Source organism: Calidris pugnax, unplaced genomic scaffold, assembly GCF_001431845.1.
Source record: "Calidris pugnax isolate Ruff unplaced genomic scaffold, ASM143184v1 scaffold44, whole genome shotgun sequence".
NCBI lineage: Eukaryota > Metazoa > Chordata > Aves > Charadriiformes > Scolopacidae > Calidris > Calidris pugnax.
In genome coordinates, this window is record NW_015094506.1 from 19,966,646 (window position 1) to 19,990,671 (window position 24,026).

The window sequence follows — 24,026 nt, forward strand, 5'->3', positions numbered from 1 at the left end:
GCTTTCCTATCTGAGAAAAATGGGAGGCAACCTACTCTAGGTGCTCTTGGGTAGAGAAATCAAATAATCCTGGTGCAGATGTGTCTGTTGTGGCCTGATACGGTCTCACACCGGACCGATGCTTCAGTTCTGGAGAAAGACGCTGAGCTGATTTTTTTAGGACTGCCTTCAATCTGAAGGTATCTATTTGCATTAAGCTGTTGTACAGGAGAGAGTACCTTAGCACTCCTCAGCATCCTTAGTGCAGAACTGGAGCTCAGCTTCTTGCAAATTTCAGCCCTAGCTGAAACCAGCTTTTGCTGGTTTACATTGCACTTTTCCCTGTATCTGAGTAGGAAAGGGAGACTGTATAGGCCCCAGAGGACATAAACCAGTATTTTTATATGACTATTTGCACTAGCAAAGCAAAAATAATTGCACAGAACAGAACAGTCCTGCGCCAGGCACAGAAGAGTAAACACTAACTTTGTATCTGCTGCTATGAAAAGATTCACTGTTCTGTGGCTCATCTAATTCACATTCATGAGGATCAGGGAGTAGCTGCAGACTCCAGTCCAGAAGCCGGGGCAGTAAAACAGAGACATAGAGAGAGGAAACTGGAATGCTGAGAACTAGATTCTTCAGATAATGGCAGAAAATAAAACAAGAGAAGATATTGCACAGGAGAGGATTACAGTTGCAAAGAACTAACAATAATAACCCCAAAATGGCATATGTGCAGTTGTTATTTTTGGATTTGTAAATTCTGTGAAGACATGGGTATAGAGTGATATGTATCAATGATATATCAACTACATATAGTCATTATCATCACAATTCTTTTTCTCTTGCCTTCTAGCTAAAGTACTGAAGTGGAGCTGCTGTATGCAAGTGCATACAGACATCATTTAAGGGAATTTAACTGCTATCACAGATTTAATAGTAATTTTCAATAACTTTAAATCCATTTAAATTTTTAAAAATTCTTTTTGGCTTACATTTTTAATGTTTGCTTCTTGGACAAAAAGTGTGAGTAACACAAACAAAATATTATCCTGGTAACAGTGTAAAGAAAAATAATAACCTAAAACGTACTATCCTTTTAATATAAAAAAAATATTTTGAAAGCTTTCAAAACAGCAGGATTTTAACTTCTGCAAATGGCTAGTCCTCAAAGAGAATGCTCATGACAGTTTTAATTTTTGAAAATTAGGGGTGTCAAAAAGCAGTATTTATGGCAGTGCCTATTAAATCTAGTAGGATTTTGCTGTTACACTATGCACAAATACCAGCAGCAGTTAACTGTTAACGCCTTTCATTCTTTAGGACAATGCTTAAGTGCTGTATATGAACATTAATGTGCCGAATATCAGGAGTGAAAGCTAACCTATTGGCCATGAAAATACTGACATTCTCTAACAAAGAAATTTGTGGCAAAAGTCATACATTAGACTGGGTTGGGGAACACTGAAATTATGCCCTTGTGTATTTTGAGAATTTGAACTTTATTCTCCCACTCCAAATGCTCTTACAAGCTCGCTCAAGCCATGCACACGCAAGGCCTGTGTCCCTCCGATCACATGGAGGGCTGGAGGCAGGAGAACAGTTGGCCTAAGAGCTTAAGAGCACAAGTCAATAAACTTGAGCACGCTGTAATCAAGCTAGAGCTTGCGCTCTACTGCAAAACCATCTGCAAGGAAGAATGGAGCAAAACATTTTCAAAACTACACATGGGTTTATCCTTGCCTCTGTCCTCTTGGCGTTTTTTATACCTTAAGAAAGAAGGTAGTTTCTCACACAGAACAGTAAGTGAAGACAGATGACTAGCTGTTTTCCACTGTGGAAAGAAATCAAATTATATAGTAAAGAACTGGCTTTATTAGAGGTAAGAAGAGAAAAAGGAAAGGCATCTAAGCTTGAAATCTAGATTACATTCTTATTTCAGGTGAGTTCTGAACCCAAATAAAATATCTTTTAAACCACTCCGAACCTATCTGAACCTGACAACGTGTGCTTGCAGCCTAGAAGGACAACCATAGCCTGGGTTGCATCAAAAGAAGGTAGCCAGCAGGTCGAGGGAGGTGATTCTGCCCCTTTATTCTGCTCTCGTGAGACCCCACCTGGAGTACTGCATCCAGCTCTGGGGCCCCCAACCTAAGAAAGACATGGACCTGTTGGAGCCAGTCCCAAGGAGGGCCACAGAGATGATCATAGGGCTGGAGCACCTCTCCTGTGAGGACAGGCTGACAGAGTTGGGATTGTTCAGCCTGGAGAAGAGAAGGCTCCGGGGAGACCTTAGAGCAGCTTTCCAGCACCTGAAGGGGGCCTGCAGGAGAGATGGGGAGGGACTCTTTGTCAGAGTGGAGCAATAGAATGAGGGGTAATGGTTTTAAACTGAAAGGGAGACTTAGATTAGATACTAGGATGAAATTTTTCGCTATGAGGGTGGTGAGACAGTGGAACAGGTTGCCCAGAGAAGCTGTGGATGCCCCATCCCTGGAAGGGTTCAAGGCCAGGCTGGATGGGGCTTTGAGCAACCTGGTCTAGTGGGAGGTGTCCCTGCCCATGGCAGGGGGGTTGGAACTAGGTGATCTTTAAGGTCCCTTCCAACCCAAAACCTCTGAGTTTATACAATGTCCTTCTACTTTCATAGTTTTGCAACTGGCGCTGCATTTTTAAAGTCCTTCCAAAACTTGTTACCGAAGTTATAAAAGGATAATAACATGGGAACACCAGAATACTTTACTTACTGCTTTCTTGCTTTATACTGACATTTCCTCTAACCGCAGAATGTGTTCATGTTCTCTTGAACTGCTGTTGTCCTTGCCAGTGATGTGGGTTTGAACCTCCAAGTCCAGTTTGGATGGTGATCACGTTGCAGTGTTTAATTGTTTTATGCTTGCATGAGCAAAGCCACAAAAAAGCAGCCACAAGGCAAGAGAGGTGCAAACAAGTTACACAGGGCTTTACAGGTGGCTCTGCAAGTCCAGCCAGGTAGCTCCCCCCAGACTGGTGGTTGTTTCTGCATTGGTAGTATTCCCCTTTCCAAAATCCCTTCCCTCAACAGGGACCAGACTGGTTCTTCCACATTTCAGCTAAACCCAGTCTTTTCTTCTGCAGTCAACCACCAGGAGTTGCCTCTGCTCTAAGACGACAGAACCCAGAGCAGCACAGAGCTAATGACCCTGCTAGGAGGTCTACTAAAGGAGGGTACATTTAGTCTAAAGATATTTTCAAAGTGATAACATGCATGAAATTACTAGTTCATATTATCAGTGGGTCACATGGCAGGTTTCCCAGAACTCACATAACCATGGTCTTCTGCTTTCCTGTTGTCCTGGTTTGAGTGACACAGGACTTACTTCTCTTCTAATGCTGGGGAAAACTGCACTTTTAGGAGACTCTAGTGTCTGAATTTGTGAAAATATTTACTTTATAGCCAGCTATGCTATGTGGGATTCAAGGTCTCAGTGTTTTTGAGCCTGGCCAGGTGCAGGGATGAGGAGGAGCAAGACCCGGGCACTTGACCCACGCTAGCCAACAGGATTATTTCATATCATGAACATCACATTCAATATAAATTAGAATGTTTGCTGAAAAGTGCTCTCTCTCCATTGATGGTGGTGGACCAGAGAACTTCCTGTCCTGGTGCTGGACCCCTGAGCCCTTCTTTTCCTCCTGAAGCCGTACCGCTCACAGTGTATAACGTCTGCTGTCCACTGCTGGGAGTGCACAGCTTCCTGCTGATAGAACTGTCTTGAGTATAATTCTCATGTATTTTATATGGTTCAGGATCAATACTGCTTCTTTAGTGTTATTAATGTTAATTATTTCATCTTATCCTATGAAATCTGTTTATATTTCAACCTTTGTGTTTCAAGGAAAACTCTGACATTTAGGGGCATAGCAGAGTCCCCATCACCAGGGGTTTTCAAGATGCAATTGGACAGGATGCTAGATAATGTAATTTTAGGCTAATCTAACCTTTCTTACAAAAGGTTAGACCAGATGATCTTTTGAAGTCCCTTCCAACCCGGGCAGTTCCATGAGTCTATGATTTAGTTCATGGTTGTAGTGGCAAGATATTAAAATTGACCCATTTTCTCCTGGGGCATGAAAGTTGCAGAAAAGCTGCTGAATAAATGCTCTCCCAGTGGAATTTCATTACTTTGATTTAAGTTTTACAACAACAAGAGTACCCAAGTACAAGCTACCACTTGCCCTGCAGCTTTATTTCTACATTCCCACATTTCATCTTCTTTTGGGACTTGCATTAACATTTACTGAAGGTGGCTGCAGGCTTGGGAGCACTGCAGGGATCTTCATAGTCTGAGTGAATCCATGTACCTGCTCTTATTTACATATTACAACAGGCCCGTCACTGTGACAGCTGCATCCTGCCCCCCCCCCAACAGAAAAAGTATTTAAATTGAGTTATTATTCAGTTACAGTAACAGCCAGAAGCAGAGAACATTATGTACCTGCAAAGCTTTAAGTGAATAAACTTGCTGTAAAACAGGTTAACTCCTGCTTGAAGAAGAGCGAGTGACTTCAATTTAAGATGCCAGATAATGACATTTTTAAAAAGGCTGAGCAGGGGCCAAAGCACTGCCTGCAGGGAAACACGGGGAAAACAAATCCTGCTTGCAAATCTGAGATGGCCAACCCTATCAGATTGTAATGTGAATATCAATCTATCACCACATTTATCCAGTGCCCAAATCGGGTTCTGTAAGATACCAACAGTATTTCACGGTGTTTCAGCCTTTTGTTGTCAGAAAAAGTCAGTGTTCTGAACATCAGCTAGCTCTTAATACCCAGAAGAGGTGGTACATCCCCTTAGTTTTTCATACCACCTCCTTTTGTTGTCCCAGGGAACTGTGGTTTACGGCTGCTATGAGGGACCACTCAACAGCACCACGGTCAGACCCCAGACAGTCCATGTAGCTGTAACAATGAAATAGAAATATTTAAAAAAACTCCTGAATATTGGTGAGTCTGATACCAGTGTACTTCAACACTCGGGATCAAGACACCTAAGTGAGACCTGGCTAAAGAGTTCTCTTATGCAATTATGTCATAATCATACTTTTACTTGGACTTCTAACACATCTAAAACTCAAGCCAAGAGTGAAGACCAATACTTCACAATAGGAACCTCTTCAGTTAAGAAACAACTGAAGTGTATCCTCTTGGTACCCAGAAATATTGGTGCCACCTCAGTATGACAGGAACACCAGTGACAGAGTTACCTCATATATCAAGGGTACTGAAGCAAAAGAAATATTAGAGTGTTTAAAGAACGGAATTAAATTTGCTTACTGCACTGACCTATTTTGCACCTTCTAATCTATCAGTTTCCTTGTTTTTATCCTAGCTCCTGCATGTCCTCCCTCTCCAAGCAGCATGTGGTATCCCTGTCTGCTCCTTCCTGAGCTCAGTAACTGCTCTTAGTGACACACACCAATCTACAAGCAGTTGGTCACATACTGTAACTTCTTCCTTGTATCCCCCTACTCCCCTTCCCCCCCAAGCAAGCTAAAAGTTTTACAGCTATTAAATAGTTAAATGTAAAAAAATTCACATAAGCTATACCCCACTCTACACAATATACCCAAGAGTTAACACCATCGTTTTTAGAGTTCAAGAGTGCTCAGATCTTTCAAACTACTGGAGATTTATGAGTGGGAATTTCAAATTTCAAAAGCAACTCAGCATCATCACTAAGACATGACAAAGAAAAAAAAACTGAATAATGGCCTTTGAAGGTCCTACTCAAGGAGCTCATTCAGATCACATTCATTCCTATGATAACAGATCAAAGCGTTTCATGCTGCTATGAATTTAAAATCACAGATGTCTTCTCAGTAGGGCAAGCTGTTTTTAAAATGAGTCCCATATTAAATAGCAGTGAAAAGCTGACCAGGTCTACTTCTGAGTCTGAAAGTATACTGTGTTGCAGAAATCAAAAAAATACAAAAATTAGGCACTTCATTGAAAGAAAAAGTATCTTACAAAAATTGTGTCTTAGTTCTAGAAGGCACAATGGTATTACTAAAATATTAAGACAACTAATACAGTTTTATTTAGAAGCAGCATAAATTCAAACAACGCATAAGAATCTCAAATGTTTATTGTTACAGTTTTAGTGCATATATTCCTTTTATAATTTTGTGCCTTGCCACAGGAACAGACAAACAGCAGCCACACAATTCATTCGTTTCAGAAGCTTTTACTAGTTTGAAATCTCATCTTTATAACTGGATAATACAGTAAACTGCTTCCACTGATAAATTCCAGATTTATAAAGACTAGATTTCAAAAGAGTAAACTCAATATGGAAGGTTTTAAAATTTTTGAATACTCGCATACAAGGTGCCACAATACACAATTCAAATGAATTAAAACAGGCAACATACACAAGACATTTGTAAAAAAAATAATCAGATGCTCAATACAAAATACTCACCAATCTCTAAAGATAAACAGAAAAAGCTTTATAAGTTAAGAGTATGGGCTCCACCTTCTGAATGTTGACAGTGTCAGTTACTATGAGGGCATCTCTAAGGTTTAAATACAAACTGTGCTGGCTAAATTGCTTCCACCTCTTTTATAAATTCATGATGGAACATGGAATTGCTTAACATAGGATCCCAAGCACCAGAAGTTAAATTCCCAGTTTGAAAGACTTTGTAAGTGAGACTTTCCGCATTCACTACGAGGATAACCTCTGTAGCTTCTTTGGTTGAGGCCATTCATCCCCAGACAGCAACCCCAAACAAAACTGGAAACTGTTCCACTGCTGAGAAAGAACCAAAGAGTATCGTTTGCTCAGAATGCTAAGCATTACGGAACAATTCTATGCTGACAGAAATAAATTATTCTATTTCTAAAGAGATGAATGTGAATTCACAACTGTAACCTTTAATTTTATATAATTTAGTAAGTACCACAGTATTGACAATCTTCATAAATATAATTAGTTTTGAAATAAACATGTCTAAAAAGCACAGACAAATTTATTATTCTTACTGGAAAAACTACTGAGTTTTTATTTTAAATTTAGTCTTTCACTTCAAACATTATGTAGGGGCATCACTTTTACCAGCCCTATTCTCAGGAAAGTGGAGACAGTATCAGGATACAGATAGGCAACAAGGTTCACCTCTCTCTTCACTCACCCCCCCACCCCTCCCCCAATGATTTCCCTAAAACCTTACATTCCGCAGATTATGGTAAATACCAGAATTCACCCATTTCACCCATGTCACCGCTGCCCACATAAAGCTGCAGCACACTTTATGTCTGGCTTGGACAATAGCCGCAATGCTCCATCACACTGATTGATGCAGATTAGATTTCTATTTCCAGCTTCTTGCCCTTCCAGATGCTGGGGACTGGGAAGAACCTTTCAGCTCCACGAGGATAAATGAAGTGCTTCACCTCCCTTGGCAATGATCTACATCCCTTTAAAGAGCAGCAAGAGCATATTGACAAGACCCCTTCCTTGCCATGGCAGATGCCAACTGCCATATGAAGCTTACAGCCTTCAGAAGCTGAGATGGAAAGTCCTTTGGCTCTCTGAAAGTTTCAGATCCCTCTCTTCAAGGGAGTTCAAAGAAAACTTTTCGGAGTCTTTGAGTAAGACTGGATCACATGCAGAAAACCTTAAACCATTTCAACGCCTGGGCCAGAAAAACCATGCCATGCTTGGAAGCACCAAAGCTATGATTATAGAAGAAAAAAGATTTACTGTGTTGTTGTCTAATATAGGTTTTCCACATATGTGCTTGGAGTCTTTTGTTTGGTGGTTGACAACCATGCCAATATTCCGGTCAAAACCTGAGAAAAGATAAAGACTTTATTTTTACAAAGTCAACCAAGCTGAAAAGTAACTTAATAAGGTGGTGTACACAACTTCTGAAATTTAATTTACCATTATTGTGCTAAACGTCTAAGAAAAGGCACCAACAGACTAAACTAAATTATAGTGTTTAATCTGTTATCTTCAAAGAATGGGATATAAATGCAATACTTTACATTAGAAGTTACTTCTTTTATAAAGTCACCCTTCTGTCAGGTCTGCTTCTCTCTCTTTATGTAGTTTCATAGCAAAGAAAGGAATGAAACAATCTGTATCAGAAGAGGAAAAAGCTATTCCAAGAGCCATTGTAAGGCAAAGGATGCTGTTTTGAACAGAACAAAAACACCTAATCAGCAATACGTATTTCCTTGTCAAGATGTATTTGTTTTCAAGGGAAAATTATGGAAATAACATTATTACTTGATCTGACAGAAAACAAGCTCCTTACAGAGGTTGAATTTATCATTTCTATTTACACAGCAGTTTTACACTATCAGCTGTTGGATTTTCTTTCCTAGTACTTAAGCCATTTCTTGGTCTATCTCTGTATTATCAGAACTCTGGCACTGTTTCATTAGCTGTTACTGTACACACACCGTTACCCTATGTTGTGTCCAACTGCATTATTCTGTATGCTGACAAATCCATTAAACTCTAGCACCCTTGATTTTAATGCCAACTCCCCCTACAATGAAGTATAACTGGGTACACGCACATGCACACATTTAAGATTGACATGAAGAAACATTCCAAAACAAATCAGTATTATTTTATATTAACATTATTTTTCTTTGTAGATCTGAGTATCTGCTAAAACCCACAACATGGAAATTTCATTTTCAGCTGCTGCTTTATTACAAAAAAAATTTCAGCACCTCAGACAAAACTTTAAAAAAACCCCACACCACAAACCCGCTTGGCAGGTATGTAACTGGTATTACTGTTACCTTTGAATCACACATTTAAACCTAGCTTTGGATAATGCAAAAGAGCTACAGAAAAAAAAATACCCAAAAATCAAACTTCAAAGCCTGATAGTTTAACTCTTAACACTCACTATGTTTTATAAAGCCTTAAGTTTTCTTGAGAGAAAAACTGGGAATAACTTTTTATAAATACATACCTCAAACGCACAGAAAGCATGGATTCAGTGCATAAACAAACAGGAAGAGCAACAGTAAGTCTTTCCATTAGTGTGGTTATTTACAGAATAGGTCTGGTTTCAGACTAATAACGTGGGAGAATTTGAATCTAATTCTGCGTATCTATTCAAACACAGTTTTACTTAATAAATACATGGGCGGGGAGGGACTTTCTCTTAGAAACGGTGTCACAAACTGAAGACACAATTCTTTATTACCACAGCCGTATTTACTCACTGTTTTTCAAGATGCTGCAGAGAGATTAGAGTATTTCTTATGAGAACACATTGATTAGGGATTGGAAAAGTGGGTTAAAGCAAAGAGGGACACAAAACCTAACACGACGCAGCACACAAGCAGCACTATTGCATCTATGTCACAGCGTATATACCATAGCATAACATGTATACGGTATGCATACTCCAGCAGGGCTTAGGAATTTGTAAAAGAAATTGTGGAACTTGCATATTTGTCCCTGCTACAGCCAGCAGAGGAAGTTGCTGAGCATGGAAAAATATCTGAAGTGAAGAAGAAACACGCTGATAAATGCTGGCGTGCATTAGCAAGGTTTACCAAATTCTCTTAATGCATCTGCCTCATTAGGAGCATGAAATATTGTCTGAGTGCTTAAGTGTTTCCTCCTTAGTACAGAAATATTGTATCTAAAAATTCCTCAAATGATTAAACATTACATTATATTTTGGACTTTCCTGGAGCTACAAAGAATAGAGCATAAAAACTGCTGGAAACCCAAACTCAACAACAGCTTGCAGCTCTCACTGTGATGGCAGACTTAAAGGACTTTCATCTCTCAGGCAGTTTACCTGCACATTCAAACCTCAACTTCCAACAAGTAAATATACTGACAACAAAACCTGAAAACTTAAAAGTTCTCTCTGTAAACCAGCTGTTAAACAGAATAGTGTCAAATACGGTCCTTAAACAATTTTTAAACAAAGGGTAATTGACAGCTTAGTCTAAAGGTTGCCTACAGCATTTTTTCACAAACAATGATCCTTAAAGGACAATAAGTAAATAAATACTGAAATTATTTAGAAGCAGCCAGCCAACAACCTTTTTAAAAATGAACATGTTTTTTTTCATTTTATTTTTTTTTAAAGTCACAGATAGCTTGTGATAAGCGTAACTTATGAGGAAACGGTACTCTTTTTAAGTGGTGGAAAAAAATGAATGTAAAATGTGCACATTTTCCTGGGACTCCGCTTATTTAATTCTTAAAGCTAAGACTATTGCTAAGTCTTCAGGGTTAGAAATGGAGCTTCTGCAGTGACAACTTAATCTCAGTAAATGGCTAAAATTAAGCTTTTCCCAAGGTAACATGTTGGAGATCTCTGGTCTCTTTCAGTGATCAACAAGAGAGTAACACAACATAAATAAATCAAAATGTGGAAGAGGACCAACTGCCCTTGCACTTGTTTTCATTATCACATCCATCACTTTGGCTCCTTTTGTCCTCTCTGTTGCTAATTCTGTATTTTTTCCATTTAAAAATTATGTCCTCAGCCTTTTTTGAGATTCAAGTCCATTTTTAGGTTACATTAGGAGAGGGAGGGAAAAAAAAAAAAAGAGACAAAAAAAAAAAAGAGAAGCATCTTACCGCTGTATTGCATCGTAGCTCCCAAATATGAATCCACAATTGATCCCAGCAAGCCAGCTGCAGCACCAAACACAATAATGGGCCATTGTGGAGCAGATATTTCCAGATCAGTCACGAAAATGAGCTGTGTTATGAAGTAGGCTACACCTACTGCCATGCCACCAAGCAAACTTGAAAGCAGGCCCACGAAACTAACTGCTCCATTAGTACCTAAGTCAAATAAAACCAAGATGATTTACAAACTTTTTCTTAAACACTTGTATTTGTTCAAATGTTTTATATGAAATCAAACCCGTGTTCATAGTGAGAGAAGCATCTTACCGCTGTATTGCATCGTAGCTCCCAAATATGAATCCACAATTGATCCCAGCAAGCCAGCTGCAGCACCAAACACAATAATGGGCCATTGTGGAGCAGATATTTCCAGATCAGTCACGAAAATGAGCTGTGTTATGAAGTAGGCTACACCTACTGCCATGCCACCAAGCAAACTTGAAAGCAGGCCCACGAAACTAACTGCTCCATTAGTACCTAAGTCAAATAAAACCAAGATGATTTACAAACTTTTTCTTAAACACTTGTATTTGTTCAAATGTTTTATATGAAATCAAACCCGTGTTCATAGTGATCTTCCCTCCCCATCCCCAAGGCTCTACTACCACAGCTTTTATTTATAATTTCCATTATGCTGCTGAGAAGCATGACCTCTACCATTACAGTCTATTACTATTACTTTTCCTGTCTCTAAGGCTAGTTATCTAGAAATATTCACTAGCATCAAATTAAATAAAACCAGATAGCACACCTCTCAATGTCACCTGGTATTTGTCTGCTGTAAGGTGGAGGGAGAGGAGGCAGGATAAGAAAAAGAGATTTGCTCCAAAAAATACAGAGCTTGAGGTGTGCATGCTATTAAAGCAATGCCTCTTTCAGAAGCATACCAAGACGGACTTCACCAACACATTTAAAAGAAAGAACAAAATCCATAAGAACCACAGGAAAGAAGATGTTTAGCTGCTCACTGAATAAAAATCTGAAGAACACTTAGAAAACGGAAATAACGATGTCCACGCATTTAAATTCTGTCCCACAAGATCTAGAACATGCACCTGTGGCAAGATGTTAAAGGAAATGAGTGATTTGGTTAAGAATTGAATTTTTTGTGGCATCTGTACTGCATATTGAATATTCTTCCACTGATTAAAATTCTAATGTCTGAAAAATTCAAGTTGATAACTGCATTCTCTATATTATTGCCAACATAAACACTTTCAATAGTGCCAGAGATAACAAGTGACAGCATTCACTAAGAATGATTTCAGCTCCCTGGATGCTATGTCGGTGCATCTCGCCAATGAGATGCAGCAGAAACACAACTGAATATATTTCAGAGAATGCATTCCTGCTAACATTTTCTAATCCCAAATTTCTGATGTTTGTTTTTCTAGGGCTTTTTTGGAAATTTTCAAGTTGGACGCATCATTCGAACAGAAACAGATCAGCAAAATATTAAGAACATGTAGAACAGGCAACACCTTACCTACTGGAACCTTTTCCCAGGTTGTTATCAACCTTGGCTTGCTTTTGCTCATAACACTACCAATCTCTGAAGCCCACGTATCACCAGCAGAGCATGCCAAAGCTCCCAGAAGGGATAAGCACATCCATGATGCTGTGTATTGCTTTGAAAAGTCGATAGGAATTTCGCCCGGTCCATTTTCGATCATATATAAGAGAGCCAGCTCAGTAGGAACACCACCGTTACAGAATACTTGCACCCAATTCCTCTGTCCACCTAAAGTGACAAAAGCCACATTTTAGTATTTTCAGGCAAAATACCTTGACAGGCAATAGCACAAGACAAAAGCAAAACCACACACTTATAAAGTTTAAATTTAAAAAGACACGCTTTCAAAACAGAAACGAGATAGCCATTTATTAAATAAAACAGAAGCAAAAGCAAAGTTGCTTGGGATCATAGGGATGGGGGTGGAGGGGAGGCATGACAAAAGTGTTCCCTACTCTGGATGTTATGTCTCATCTGACCCTTTGAAAGAAAGAGGAATATGAAGTAGTTATTCTCCACAAGGGATCTGAAAGAACTAAAATGTTATGGCTTACCTTCTCTGTACTCTGAATCTATTTGCTTCTTTATATCTTTTTTCCATTTAGTAAGTTTTGAAGAAGTAACAAAAAATACAAACAAGGACGTGAAGAAACTGTAATTTGCAACTGTAAGGATAAATCCAACCACCAGTCCTATGGAGAAAAAAGGCACATAAAATTCCTTCAAGTAACAATCCCTGCTTTGCAAAGCAATTAAGTATTTTTAATCTCTTGAATATGAAGAATATCTTCAGGATAAACTGAAGACAATCATGCAACAGAAGAATTACTGAAGCACCCAATACCTGTGTAAGAATTCCAGAAATACCCTGTCTGAAAAAAAATCAGTTATCTTTATGATATTCTCTTAAATTTCATTGCTAAATTGCTAATTTTATTTCTCCTGCTAAAGTGTGTGATCTTTACAACCTTCCCTCGCCACAAATCAGTAATGCTATGCAAAAATAGAAGACAGAGCTATAATAAAAGCAGCCAAAGGATATATAATTGGAATTTAAATACTCTGCCTGAAGAATATGGTTATTTTTTAAGAGGCATATATACAGCTGTGACTGTGTCTCTATCAGCAAGTTTATCTTCAGTTATCCTTCCTCCAGGGTCTCTAGATAACATGGATAACCCTGCTCTATATCTTAACAGACACTACTTTTCCCTTCTGTTATTCATTTCCTTTTTCTGCTTCTAATTTTTACGCCATCTTTTTCTTTTTGTAATTTTCTTAAGTATTTGAGCTCCTGGATGTGCTGCTTTTTTGTCTCCTCCTTCACAAAGAAGGTCTAATTCTCATTGCCCACCATGAGATTACAATTCTTCCCGACTGAAAAGAACTTGGCTGCACTTAAAGCGAATGCCAATATAAGGTAGCTACCAGAGCTGTTGTGTTAAGAGGTAAAAACACAGCAGAAGAGAAAAGATGGTTGTTTTTTTTTTTTAATTTAGACAGTGCTCCCCTTAACACACAGAAAGAACAAGATTTGCAAAATAAGTGACGTGGGAGGAAAAGATTTGAGGTCAAATTTCTTTCCATTGACCATCAATTCAGACAATGTCACAGGATAAGGGTGAGTCACCTCCCCCAGAAAACTTGCATCACATTTCAACAAATGCTACTGTACACTTCACTGGGGCTTTTCTCACATGGTCAAGAAAAACTCTGTTGAAACGGTCATTTGCTTGAAGTGAAGTGCAGATTTAATTTTCTTCTTATTTTTGGGAGGCCAAAAATTGCCTAGAGCTGCTCATGTCACAGAAAGGAGAACCACATTATCTTTACTGGTTTCCTACCAGGCAGGTGAGGCTGCTGACATGGCTCAGTTTTATGGTATTTACCACCACCTCTGCCATTTCTTTATCTCTATGTGAATTCCAAAACACGCGATTTAACTGCATACTATACTGAAGTTTAAAAGACTCTTCTAGGTTTATATAGATCTAATTAGTAGTAATCACATGAATATTAGTAATAGTAATCCCATGAATTACAAACAGCAGCAAAAATTAATTTGACTGTTCAAACAGGCATGAGAAATAAAAGTATGAATTCAAGGTATGTATGCTTACATTTATACTTTTCTTGTAATAGAACTAGGTAGCAAAATCTTAAAAGAATATTATGTTCAACAAAAACTACCTTAATTTAGTTTACTAAATGATTATCTTAATAGTCTCAGAAAGAACATACCTCCCAATGCACCACTGTGATCAAGACTCTTCTTCTTTAAACCCTGTGTAGCAATCACCAGTGGAATCAAGACTGAAAAAAGCCAGCGCCATGGAGAAATGGGTTGTAAACTACCTGATAAATCAAATAAAAGGGTTACCAATGATCCTTATAAGCCTTTTTAATGCCTTTCTATCTGAAAAGTCATTGTGGTCTAGTATACATTTAAAATCTGATCTTAATAGAGATTAAAACTTTTTACGCTCCAGAAAAAAATATTTTTATGAATGGAAGACCAAAATATCTGCAATTATCTACTCAGTTTTGCTATCAGCTTTCACAGAAAAAAAAAAAAAGAAAATACATTACATGAGTTAAAATCAATTACTAAAAAAATAGCAAATGTGACAAGAAATGAACATGGCAATATTTTCCACTCTAAAAGAGACTTATAAAGTCCAAAAGTTATCATGAAAAATGTTAAGGCCATCTGAAACCTGATTTGGATAGAACAGGTAAGTTCAGATTTTAGAGAAAAACCACCATCATACAGCCACAATAAGTTACATAGAATTCAGTTTCAAATATGAATAAAATTCAAACTAAAATTCCAGTTCCCAAAACGTTAGCATTCCTCATGTAAAGAGACTGCAAACAATGTCAAGTAAATAAATTAGTGCAAGAGCTTCCCTCATAGATCCAATTATGACTAATCTTCTCCAACCATAGGTTGATCTTTTTATTATTATTATTATGACTCTTTTTTGATGAAGTTTCAGAAAAGATGGCAACAATAAAAGGAATGAACAAAACTGTCTATGTTAATTAATGCTTTTTAGCACTGTAGTAGAAGGAAAATTAGTACAGTATATTGGAAGCTTTACCTTGTCTTCAAGCCATCCAAATACCACGTGTTTTTAAGAAAAGTCATCCTTGTTTATTAAAAGCTTTAGCTTGCTAGCTCTTGGCTATGAAAAGCAAGCAATTTTTTCATGCCTTTTTTCATCGTCTATGTATTCTGAATTACTCCTAGGATGTGCCTAATATTGTCACTTTGTTGTCTACGCCATCCACCAGAATTTTACATTATGTTAATAGAGGGACTCCTGATACTTGGCTGACAGAAGACTTAAGAAGTAGTTTCATGTCTACGTGGAGAGAAGATGTCAGCATGCACAGAAGCTAGCTGATGGCCGTGTTTTTATAGCTTTAATATTACTACCATATCCCTTTTATTCTAGTCTGGAAAACTTACATATTCTGTAATATATCTAAGTGCTTAGTTGAGCTACAGTGATACTTGATGTCATCTAATAAACTAGCAGGAAGTCCTGCAGTCATATATATATTTATTTTATACACTGATTCTGTCTTTCTGCATGTCTCTGAGCAATTCATCAGTTTAATCACAGCATCACTGATAATTAATATTGAGGCAAGAAAGGAAGTTTAGATGCTTGGTCTTCTTTTACAGTTCTAAAAAAGAAATATTCTTCTTTTGTTGGTATCCAAAATGTTCTGATTGTCTCCACACTATACTGGATTGAAAATACAGGAACTTCCAAACTGGATCAAGCCAAACATCTGACTCAGAATCCCACCTGGCAGTGGTGAGCTACACATGTGCAAGCAAAGAGTATAAGGAACACATAAAGACTGATCTTCCCTGTTTTATTGGGAACTTTTATGTCAGTATTCCTAAGATCCCTCATATATTTGCCCAATTGACTTTCTAAATTTTCTTTTCATCTCCACAACCAGCCACAGAACTGAATTCTGGTTTTAGATGCACTGAAAACAGCCTTTCAAAAAGCCAAACAACAAAGATCCTGCTGCTTCTAGTTTCATTGGACATCTGCTAAATTTTATGACCAACTGAATAACGATTTCCTATTCACATTCCTCCTGCCATTCATGACCTATATAAATGTCCCCTTTCTATGATAAAACATCTTTACCTATTTAAGTCCTCTTCAAATGGATCCTGTTACCTGCTCTGACCATCCTTGCTGCATTCCTTTCTAATTGTGCTGTGGTCATTCTGAAAGTGCACACAGTACTCACAGCAGAGAGACACTGTGATTTTGCAACTATGACTTTTCAACTTCTATCAATCTATTGATTTTTTGACAGAGTGAAAAGCATGTCACTTCCAAAATAGATGAGAATATAGTAAGTAACTTGGATGGTGTAATTCCCCTCCTGCTTACCTTGCCTGTATTTAACCAAGCTACTGGCCTCTTCAGTCACGCAGTACATTAATTACAGACAGCTTTGGTGTAAAAAGTATGTATTTGCCCTGCTGCTCTGTTCTTCTCATCATCTTTTCTTGCATCACTATCTCATCACCTTTTCCCATGGTAACCAAGCTTTTGTGTCTCTCTCTCCACCACAGGAGCACATCTCCTCTACAGGTAGAATTTACATCCCTCAGGACGTGAGAACACATCCACTGCCTTTACAATGGATGTTACTATGATTTTATTAACCCTAAATTTTTCACCAAAAAGGCTAGTCCTGCAAACATGCAAAGGAAACAAGGAACACTTAAAAAAATAAGCTTATTTCAGCAAGTCATTGCGTTCCCCCAAACATATTTTTCAATAAAGAACAATATATACTATAAATTTTGTATTTAAGAAAAGGTAGCTATGTGACATACTGCTCAGGTGTTGTATAGTCTGGTTTCCACCTGAGTATTTGTCCTCGAGTGAGCCTGGAGTTATCTAATGCAGTTCTTCTTGTTCTGTCTGTTTCTAGAGAAAATTTGGCTTAGCTGAGACCAGAGATGATTTAGACTTACTCTTTGCTTTGCATAGTCCCTCTCCACTGCACAGCCTCTTCCCAACCTGGCAGCAGTATAGACAACTAACTGCACGCTTTGGTCTGGAGCATTGCAGAGACACGCTGAAAAGCAAGCTGCATCCAACAATTTCATGTCTTACAATATGGATTTACTCCCAGAATTTTACTCTCCTCTGAGGATTCTCTAGACTAATCCTTTTCCGCTTCTATGTCCCACTGTCCTCCCTGTTATTTTTTCGCATTTTTATCTAGAACACCACAATCAAACAGATTTAGGGAAAAGAGAATTTATTTTAGCTTGCACAACATGTTTGCATAAGAAATTATTTTCTTTTTGGCATGGTATATTCAGCATAGAATTAAGACAGATATTTAAGCTAGGAGATACCTTTCTTTTTCTACAAGTTAATGTGCCTCACGTAGTGGGGGAATCCTTTTCCACAGATATTTGTTCTCTGACAGCAGTTCTCTGCAGCAGAATTGCCACACTGCTCAAGTCCTGCCTTGTGATTTCACTTGAGTATGGATTTTAGGTTTACGTATTTGCTAAGTGAGCAATACCTGGGAATCTAGAGGTGGCAAAATTACCAAGAAAGCTCTTGGCCTCCTCTTCATTTACTGGTTAATTTCATTTAATCAAACTGAACTTCCCGTGTCACAGCTATTCTAATATTTGATTGTAGCTTATCAGTTTTCTCGCAGAGCTACCAATTGCAATATATTGAATGGTTTAATTCTATCAATTCCTTCTTTTCATATAGAAATGATTCTACTTAATCAAAGCTTCTGTATTTGAAAAGTATACTGAACTGAGGAGAAATAAGCCAATTCAGGTCTAGTATTAACATCTAAGCACAAATGGCTTACCTGTTATCCTTGTTACACAGAAAATAAACCCAATTCAGAACACTTTAACTGGAAATTAGTCAAATCCAAAACTTTTTGCAAGAAAGGATTGTTTTTAATTAAATTCTTCACTGACAAATTTCAACTCCCAAGACAGACCACTTGAAATACTCCCAAACAAAAAAATGCTGGTTTTCAAAACTACCAATGGTTTACTTTTACAAACAAAACTGAAAACAAAAAATCAAGCTATTTTCTCATCAAGGTATCTACAGTGCCTTCAAAAAAGCTTTTTCTTGAGTTTCCAGTTTGTTCCCTTTGCTTAGTCAGTCAAGTCACTATGGTCTGAATTTAAACAAGCTTGCAGAACAGGAAAACAATATCCCACTTAGGTGTCATAATTCCACACCATTCCATAAATCACTAGTGTCCACAGCAACTTAATTGTATGGAGACAATTTATTATCAATGGCCTAAACATATTTGTTTCCTTCTAAAATTCCAGAACACTTACTGAAATAAATGCAGTTAATAAATATAAGACGTCACAAGTCTAGCATTAAAGTGGGTCTCAATCTTACAGAAGCAAGATTTCACACAGGCACAGCAGCTTCTCTTGCTGGAAAGCTAAACATGACAGTTTTCAACAAGAACTTGTGTGTCAGCAGTAAGGAGAGCTTTGCAGATATACAGGATCCCTGGTGCAATGCAGGACAAGCATATTTCACAGTAAAACACTTGTCATTGCAAGCACAAAGATTCACAAAACAAAAACTTCTCTTTTGTGTACTGAAAAGCCCCAGTGCTGTAGGAGATGTGCAGGGGAGTCTTGCAGCCAAGGGTTGACTCAAAAACTCAAAAGAAAAGCACCACCTGCTGCGTATGAAAAGATTTCCAGTGCTGTAGTCTGGTGTTGCTGATCACAAACAGAATCTTCATCTTTTTAAGGTCATTATTAAACTGACATTTTTTATTTTATTGCGGAAAAAAAATAGAAAGTATTGGTACTAAATTACTACTAAATGTAAGTAGTTAATACTAAGATAAAACACATTAATTGGTTTACTATGGATTCTTTAACACTTCCATTTTATCAAAATTTTGGTCACTGCTTGGTGCTTAAGCCCTACTATGAACTATAAATTTACTATAAACTGTAAATTAATGAAGGTATGTTTGTAGTATTTTTGTATTTATGGTTAAGGACTGAATTACATCACTTTTACAGGCTGAAATTAAATATTTAAGTTCTCTCTTCCACTTCATTAAACCCCTTCCTATTATATGCTTCATTCACCTCTTTAAGCCAAGGTCTTTCCATAGTGTCAAGCAAACAGACCACAAAAGTTTTATGTCCTTCTTGTTCCACAATAATTTGCTAAAAAATGGAGGATTTGTCTGCAATCTCCTCATTTGTATCAGTCCCTATCCTGATTCATCTGATACCAGGCCTCTCCACTGTCAATTCTAAATCATATTAGATAGCAAGGACTGGAGCTAATTAGAGGTAGAACTCAGAGAGTTGTATCTTTAGAGAGCAGACATGCACAAGCAAAAGTGTCTTTAAATGCAACCTGGCTATCTATAAATGAGACTAATGAGACCTGGTTCTGAAGCCTGCTTCAGCATACCTTCTACGTGTCTGGCATCTCACAACAACACAGATTTAATCTTGTACCAAGATGAATAAAACCAAAGGCACTGAAAAACACCGATCAGAGACATCCAACTCCCACTGCAAAAATCAGCTTAAACTGCTGGGATATTTATTCTAGCTCCTTCTGGATCTAAGGTGACACTAGGCACTTGGGGCTGTTCATACTGCATCCCTAGGCATTTGCAGCAACAGCAACACTGCAATGGCCCTGGAGTTCTTCCTGCATGAAACTGGCTGAGGTCTTAAGGACAGGTCTCTACCTGTCCTGGGAAAGCAGTTAAACTCTTGTAGGCTTGAACTGATGCTGAAGGCAGTACTGGCAGTTTTGCACATTGCTGTAAAAATGGTCCTAAAACTGAAACGACAAACCACAGAAATCTGGACCAACTAGCATCCCTGGAACTACACACAACTAACCCACAGCCTGCCTGAGTTGCCTGAACAGAACACAGCTCACAGCATACACCCACGCCAGACTCCATGCGTACATTTCTCTTTTCTTGTACCATTTCCCATTTCTCTCTACTGTGACCAGGGAATTTTGCTCACGTGCTCTGTTCAAAGCCTGCATGTGCACTCTTAAAACTGTTTTGAAGGCTCGCACACTCCTCCTGTGCTGTCACAACTTCCCCCAACAGAGGAAGGCCTCTGTAAGATCTTTCTTTTCAGTTTTTCAATTTACCTTATTTGCTTTCTTTTACGATGACAAATCACAAAGAATAGTGACATTTTAAATTCAACGGGATTCAAAGCAAAGCACAATGGCTGTTAACGCCTTCTAAACCACTACCAGCTGCTGTCAGGGCTGAGGTTTTTAGCTCCATCACAGAATCATTGAATTGTCTAGGCCGGAAGAGGTCATCTAGTCCTCCAAAGGTCATCTAGTCCGACCTCCCCGCAGTCAGCAGGGACGCCCCCAACTAGACCAGGTTGCCCAGGGCCTCATTGAGCCTCACCTTGAATATCTCCAGGGATGGGGCCTCAACCACCTCCCTGGGCAACCTGTTCCAGTGCTCCACCACCCTCACAGTAAAGAACTTTCTCCTAATCTCCAGTCTAAATCTGCTCCCCTCCAGCTTAAAGCCATTGCCCCTCGTCCTGTCACTGCAGGCCTTTGTAAACAGGCTCTCCCCAGCCTTCCTGTAGGCTCCCTTCAGGTACTGGAAGGCTGCTATTAGGTCTCCCCGGAGCCTCTTCTTCTCCAGGCTGAACAACCCCAGCTCCCTCAGCCTGTCCTCATAGCAGAGGTGCTCCAACCCCATGATCATCCTCGTGGCCCTGCTCTGGACCTGCTCCATCAGGTCCATATCTTTCCTATATTGAAGGCTCCAGATCTGCACATAGTACTCCAGCTGAGGTCCCACCAGAGCAGAGTAAAATGACGAAAGGGGTTGTGCACATGCCTCTTCCAGCCCGCCATGCCAACCCGGCCTGCAGGGGCAGGAAGGGAGGGCAGGGGGGTGTCGAGCGGCTCAGCTGGCCCCCCGCCGTGCCAGGCCAGCCTCTCCCCGGCCTTTGGACTCACCGTAGTACGTATTTGCCGTCATGGACACGATCCAGAACGCCAGGGAAATACAAATGATCAAGTTAAGGACGACAATATTCGCCATCATCTTGAGGTATTCTTTGAAGAAGTCTTCCTGGTTATAGGACATAGGAAACCAGAGGGAGAACACCTGGCGAGGAAGCACAAAGCACACCGCATCAGAGACACCGCTACCTCCACCCCCATCTCCTCCTCCTCCCGCCGGGCCCGACCCGCGGCCCTGCCCGGCCCGCACCGCCCCTGCGGCCGCCTCTCGCCCCCGGCACCTCGGGGCGCTCATTGGGAGGCGGCTGCGGCCACGCCGGGCCGCTCGGGGCTCGGGCTGGGCGGCGCTCGGTGGCTGGAGACCCCCGCCCCGTCTCCCCTCCTCCCCTTCAACACCGACCTGCTCCCACAGCCCGCCGCCGCCACCATCCCGCCCCGCCGCCGCTCCGCGCATGCTCCGCCGGCCGCCGCCTGCCCCTCCGCTGGCGGGCAGGGAGGGAGAGAAGAGGCGGCCTGAGCTCCGGGAGGGCTCGGCCCTCCCCGGGCACTGCCCTGCCCTCCCTGCCGCAGAGCCGCTCCCGTGCCCCGTCTGTCCCCGGCGCTGCTGTCCCCTCAGCGGCGGCTCTTCCCCGCTCTGGTCCTGGGACGCTGCCGCCCTCACGGCAGCAGCCCGTCGCCGCAGCATGAGCTCCCCTGTCTCTCCGCAAGGAGAGGCGGCTGTGGCAGCCGAACGGGACCGGCCGGACTCCCCGGCAGCCGGGGCACCTCCCCTCCCAGCCGCCGCGGCCCTCCCGAGGGCACCCCGGCCCTCTGCTGCGGCGTCTCGCCGCAGGGCCAGGCTGAGGGGCGGGCCTGCGAGCTCGTCACCCTTCCGCAGGCCTCCGTACCGAGCTGGGGCTGATTTCCCCTTCCCGGAGCCTTTCCCGGCCCCGGGGGGCTTCCCGGGTTGTAGGCCTCAGCGCGACCAGGGGCTGTCCTTGGCGAAAGGCCGGTGTAAGCCTGCCCCCTCTGCGGCAAGCGACCATCCCTCAGACAGCCATCTTCCTGCACCCCGTCAGGCACAGGGCTGGCCTGTACGCCACAGCCCCAAATAACTAACAGTGTACACGCCAAAGGAAGAAACACCGGTTAAATATACATCCAGTTTGTGAAATAAAAACGGGAATGGCACCACTGTGTAAAGTATGCAATCGGTTGATAATTGGTGAGACCACTGAGTACCCGGATGGGGTTTGAAACTTATTGGGACACTGCAAAGTTCATTAACACTAGGAGAAAGAGACTTGAAACATTTCCTGAAGTTAACTTGGGATGAAAACAAGGCAAACCTGCCTGGTAGCTTTTCTGCGGGCATGCCAGAATTAGTCCCAAAACACTGGACTATAAATGAGGAAGCTAACAGGAGTTACTAGAAGGACTCCCACACATCAAAGGCTTTGTCAACAAAGCACAGAAGGAGGTGATGCTCCACAACTTTTCAGATCTATCTGGGAAATCTAAAAATCAGGGGCTCAGTAGCTGGGCTGCTTTGTAAGACCAGGATACCTTTCAAAGGATAAAACCAATATGACATTGCTTAGATGCTCCTCCCAAAATCTAAGTAACTGAATTTTTCAACCAGAATAAGATCAACTCTACTTAGACTGGTACCTGAAAAAGTAGCTGCTTGTTTAGGTGTAAGCAGCTCATAAATTAATTAATTCAGATACACCTTTAACTGCAATAAATTGCTTTATTTAATTTATTGCTTATTTTTTTATTTTGTAAACTGTAACAGACTGATACTGGAATTTCTGGTAGAGAAACAAAGGTTCCTGCAGGGATCATACAGCCGTGGCTGATACCTGTGGGACTGTACAACTGTGGGACCAGGATTAATGGTAACCCAGCAGCTGGTGTGAGAGGTTTGTGGAGCTTCCTTCATAGGTCCCATTCCTGTGATAAGCAGCACTTGCACTGATTTAGTGTGCAAGGCTATTGCACTGGCTTATCTACAGGCCTCACACCTGTGGGTGCTGCTGCTGCTGGAGTTTACATGAGCCAGAAAAGCAAAAGAGAGTCCTGCTCTCAACGCCTGGCACGAGAAGTGTGGTTTAGGAATTTAGCTCATGTACACCAAAACTGCATCGAGAAATGAATACCAACATACGGTGGATGAGAGCAACCCTGGGACTGGCGTCAAAGCTGCATCATCGTTCTGTATTGCTGTGCCAGGTAGAGCATAGTCTGTGTTGACAGAATAACAGCTAGGCAAGGGAACAGGACTGGCTGGCTTTTAGATTTAGATAACTTTTAAATGATTCAGAGTTATTAAGTTACATACATTTTTAGCCTGTGAAAACGGATGTCCTTCCACATCTGCCTCTACACAAGTAAGTGGGTGTAACTTGTCATACATAATGACTGAGATCAGCAGTTTGACCTGTTTAGGCAGACTGAGTTGAAGTGATGGAACTATGCACATACATTTTTCCTACATAGATCACAGATGTTAAGATTTTCAGCATAAGAACTGTCACATTTACCTCTAGGGTTTTAAGCAGAATTGGACAATTTTGGTAAATACTGTTAAATATTTAAGATGACTAGTTTTTCACTTTGTTTAAAATAACTCGTAAGAGATACTGGAGGGTCAGGGGATGAACCGAAGCCAAATCTAGGTATGGAACATAGTCTTAATAAAAAGTATTGTCCGTCCTCAAGGTTATTAGAGACTAGGCCTGGATTCTTACAGGTGTGCCAAGCTCCCATTTCAGTTGGAAACGGGTGGCATATATCTGTGAAGACATAAACTGTA

General features: G+C 40.4%; 1 protein-coding gene across 1 annotated transcript; it reads right to left on the reverse strand.

Annotated features, from left to right (window-relative positions):
- Positions 1–6,081: 6,081 nt before the first annotated feature.
- Positions 6,082–21,980, reverse strand: TMEM19 (transmembrane protein 19). The gene is made up of 7 exons (XM_014964293.1): positions 21,630–21,980; positions 21,224–21,374; positions 14,412–14,525; positions 12,725–12,862; positions 12,144–12,398; positions 10,925–11,134; positions 6,082–7,821 (listed from the first exon to the last, which is right to left on the reverse strand). The coding sequence occupies exons 1-7, from the start codon at positions 21,912–21,914 to the stop codon at positions 7,658–7,660; spliced, it is 1,317 nt and encodes a 438-aa protein (XP_014819779.1). The 5' UTR covers positions 21,915–21,980; the 3' UTR covers positions 6,082–7,657.
- Positions 21,981–24,026: the final 2,046 nt, after the last annotated feature.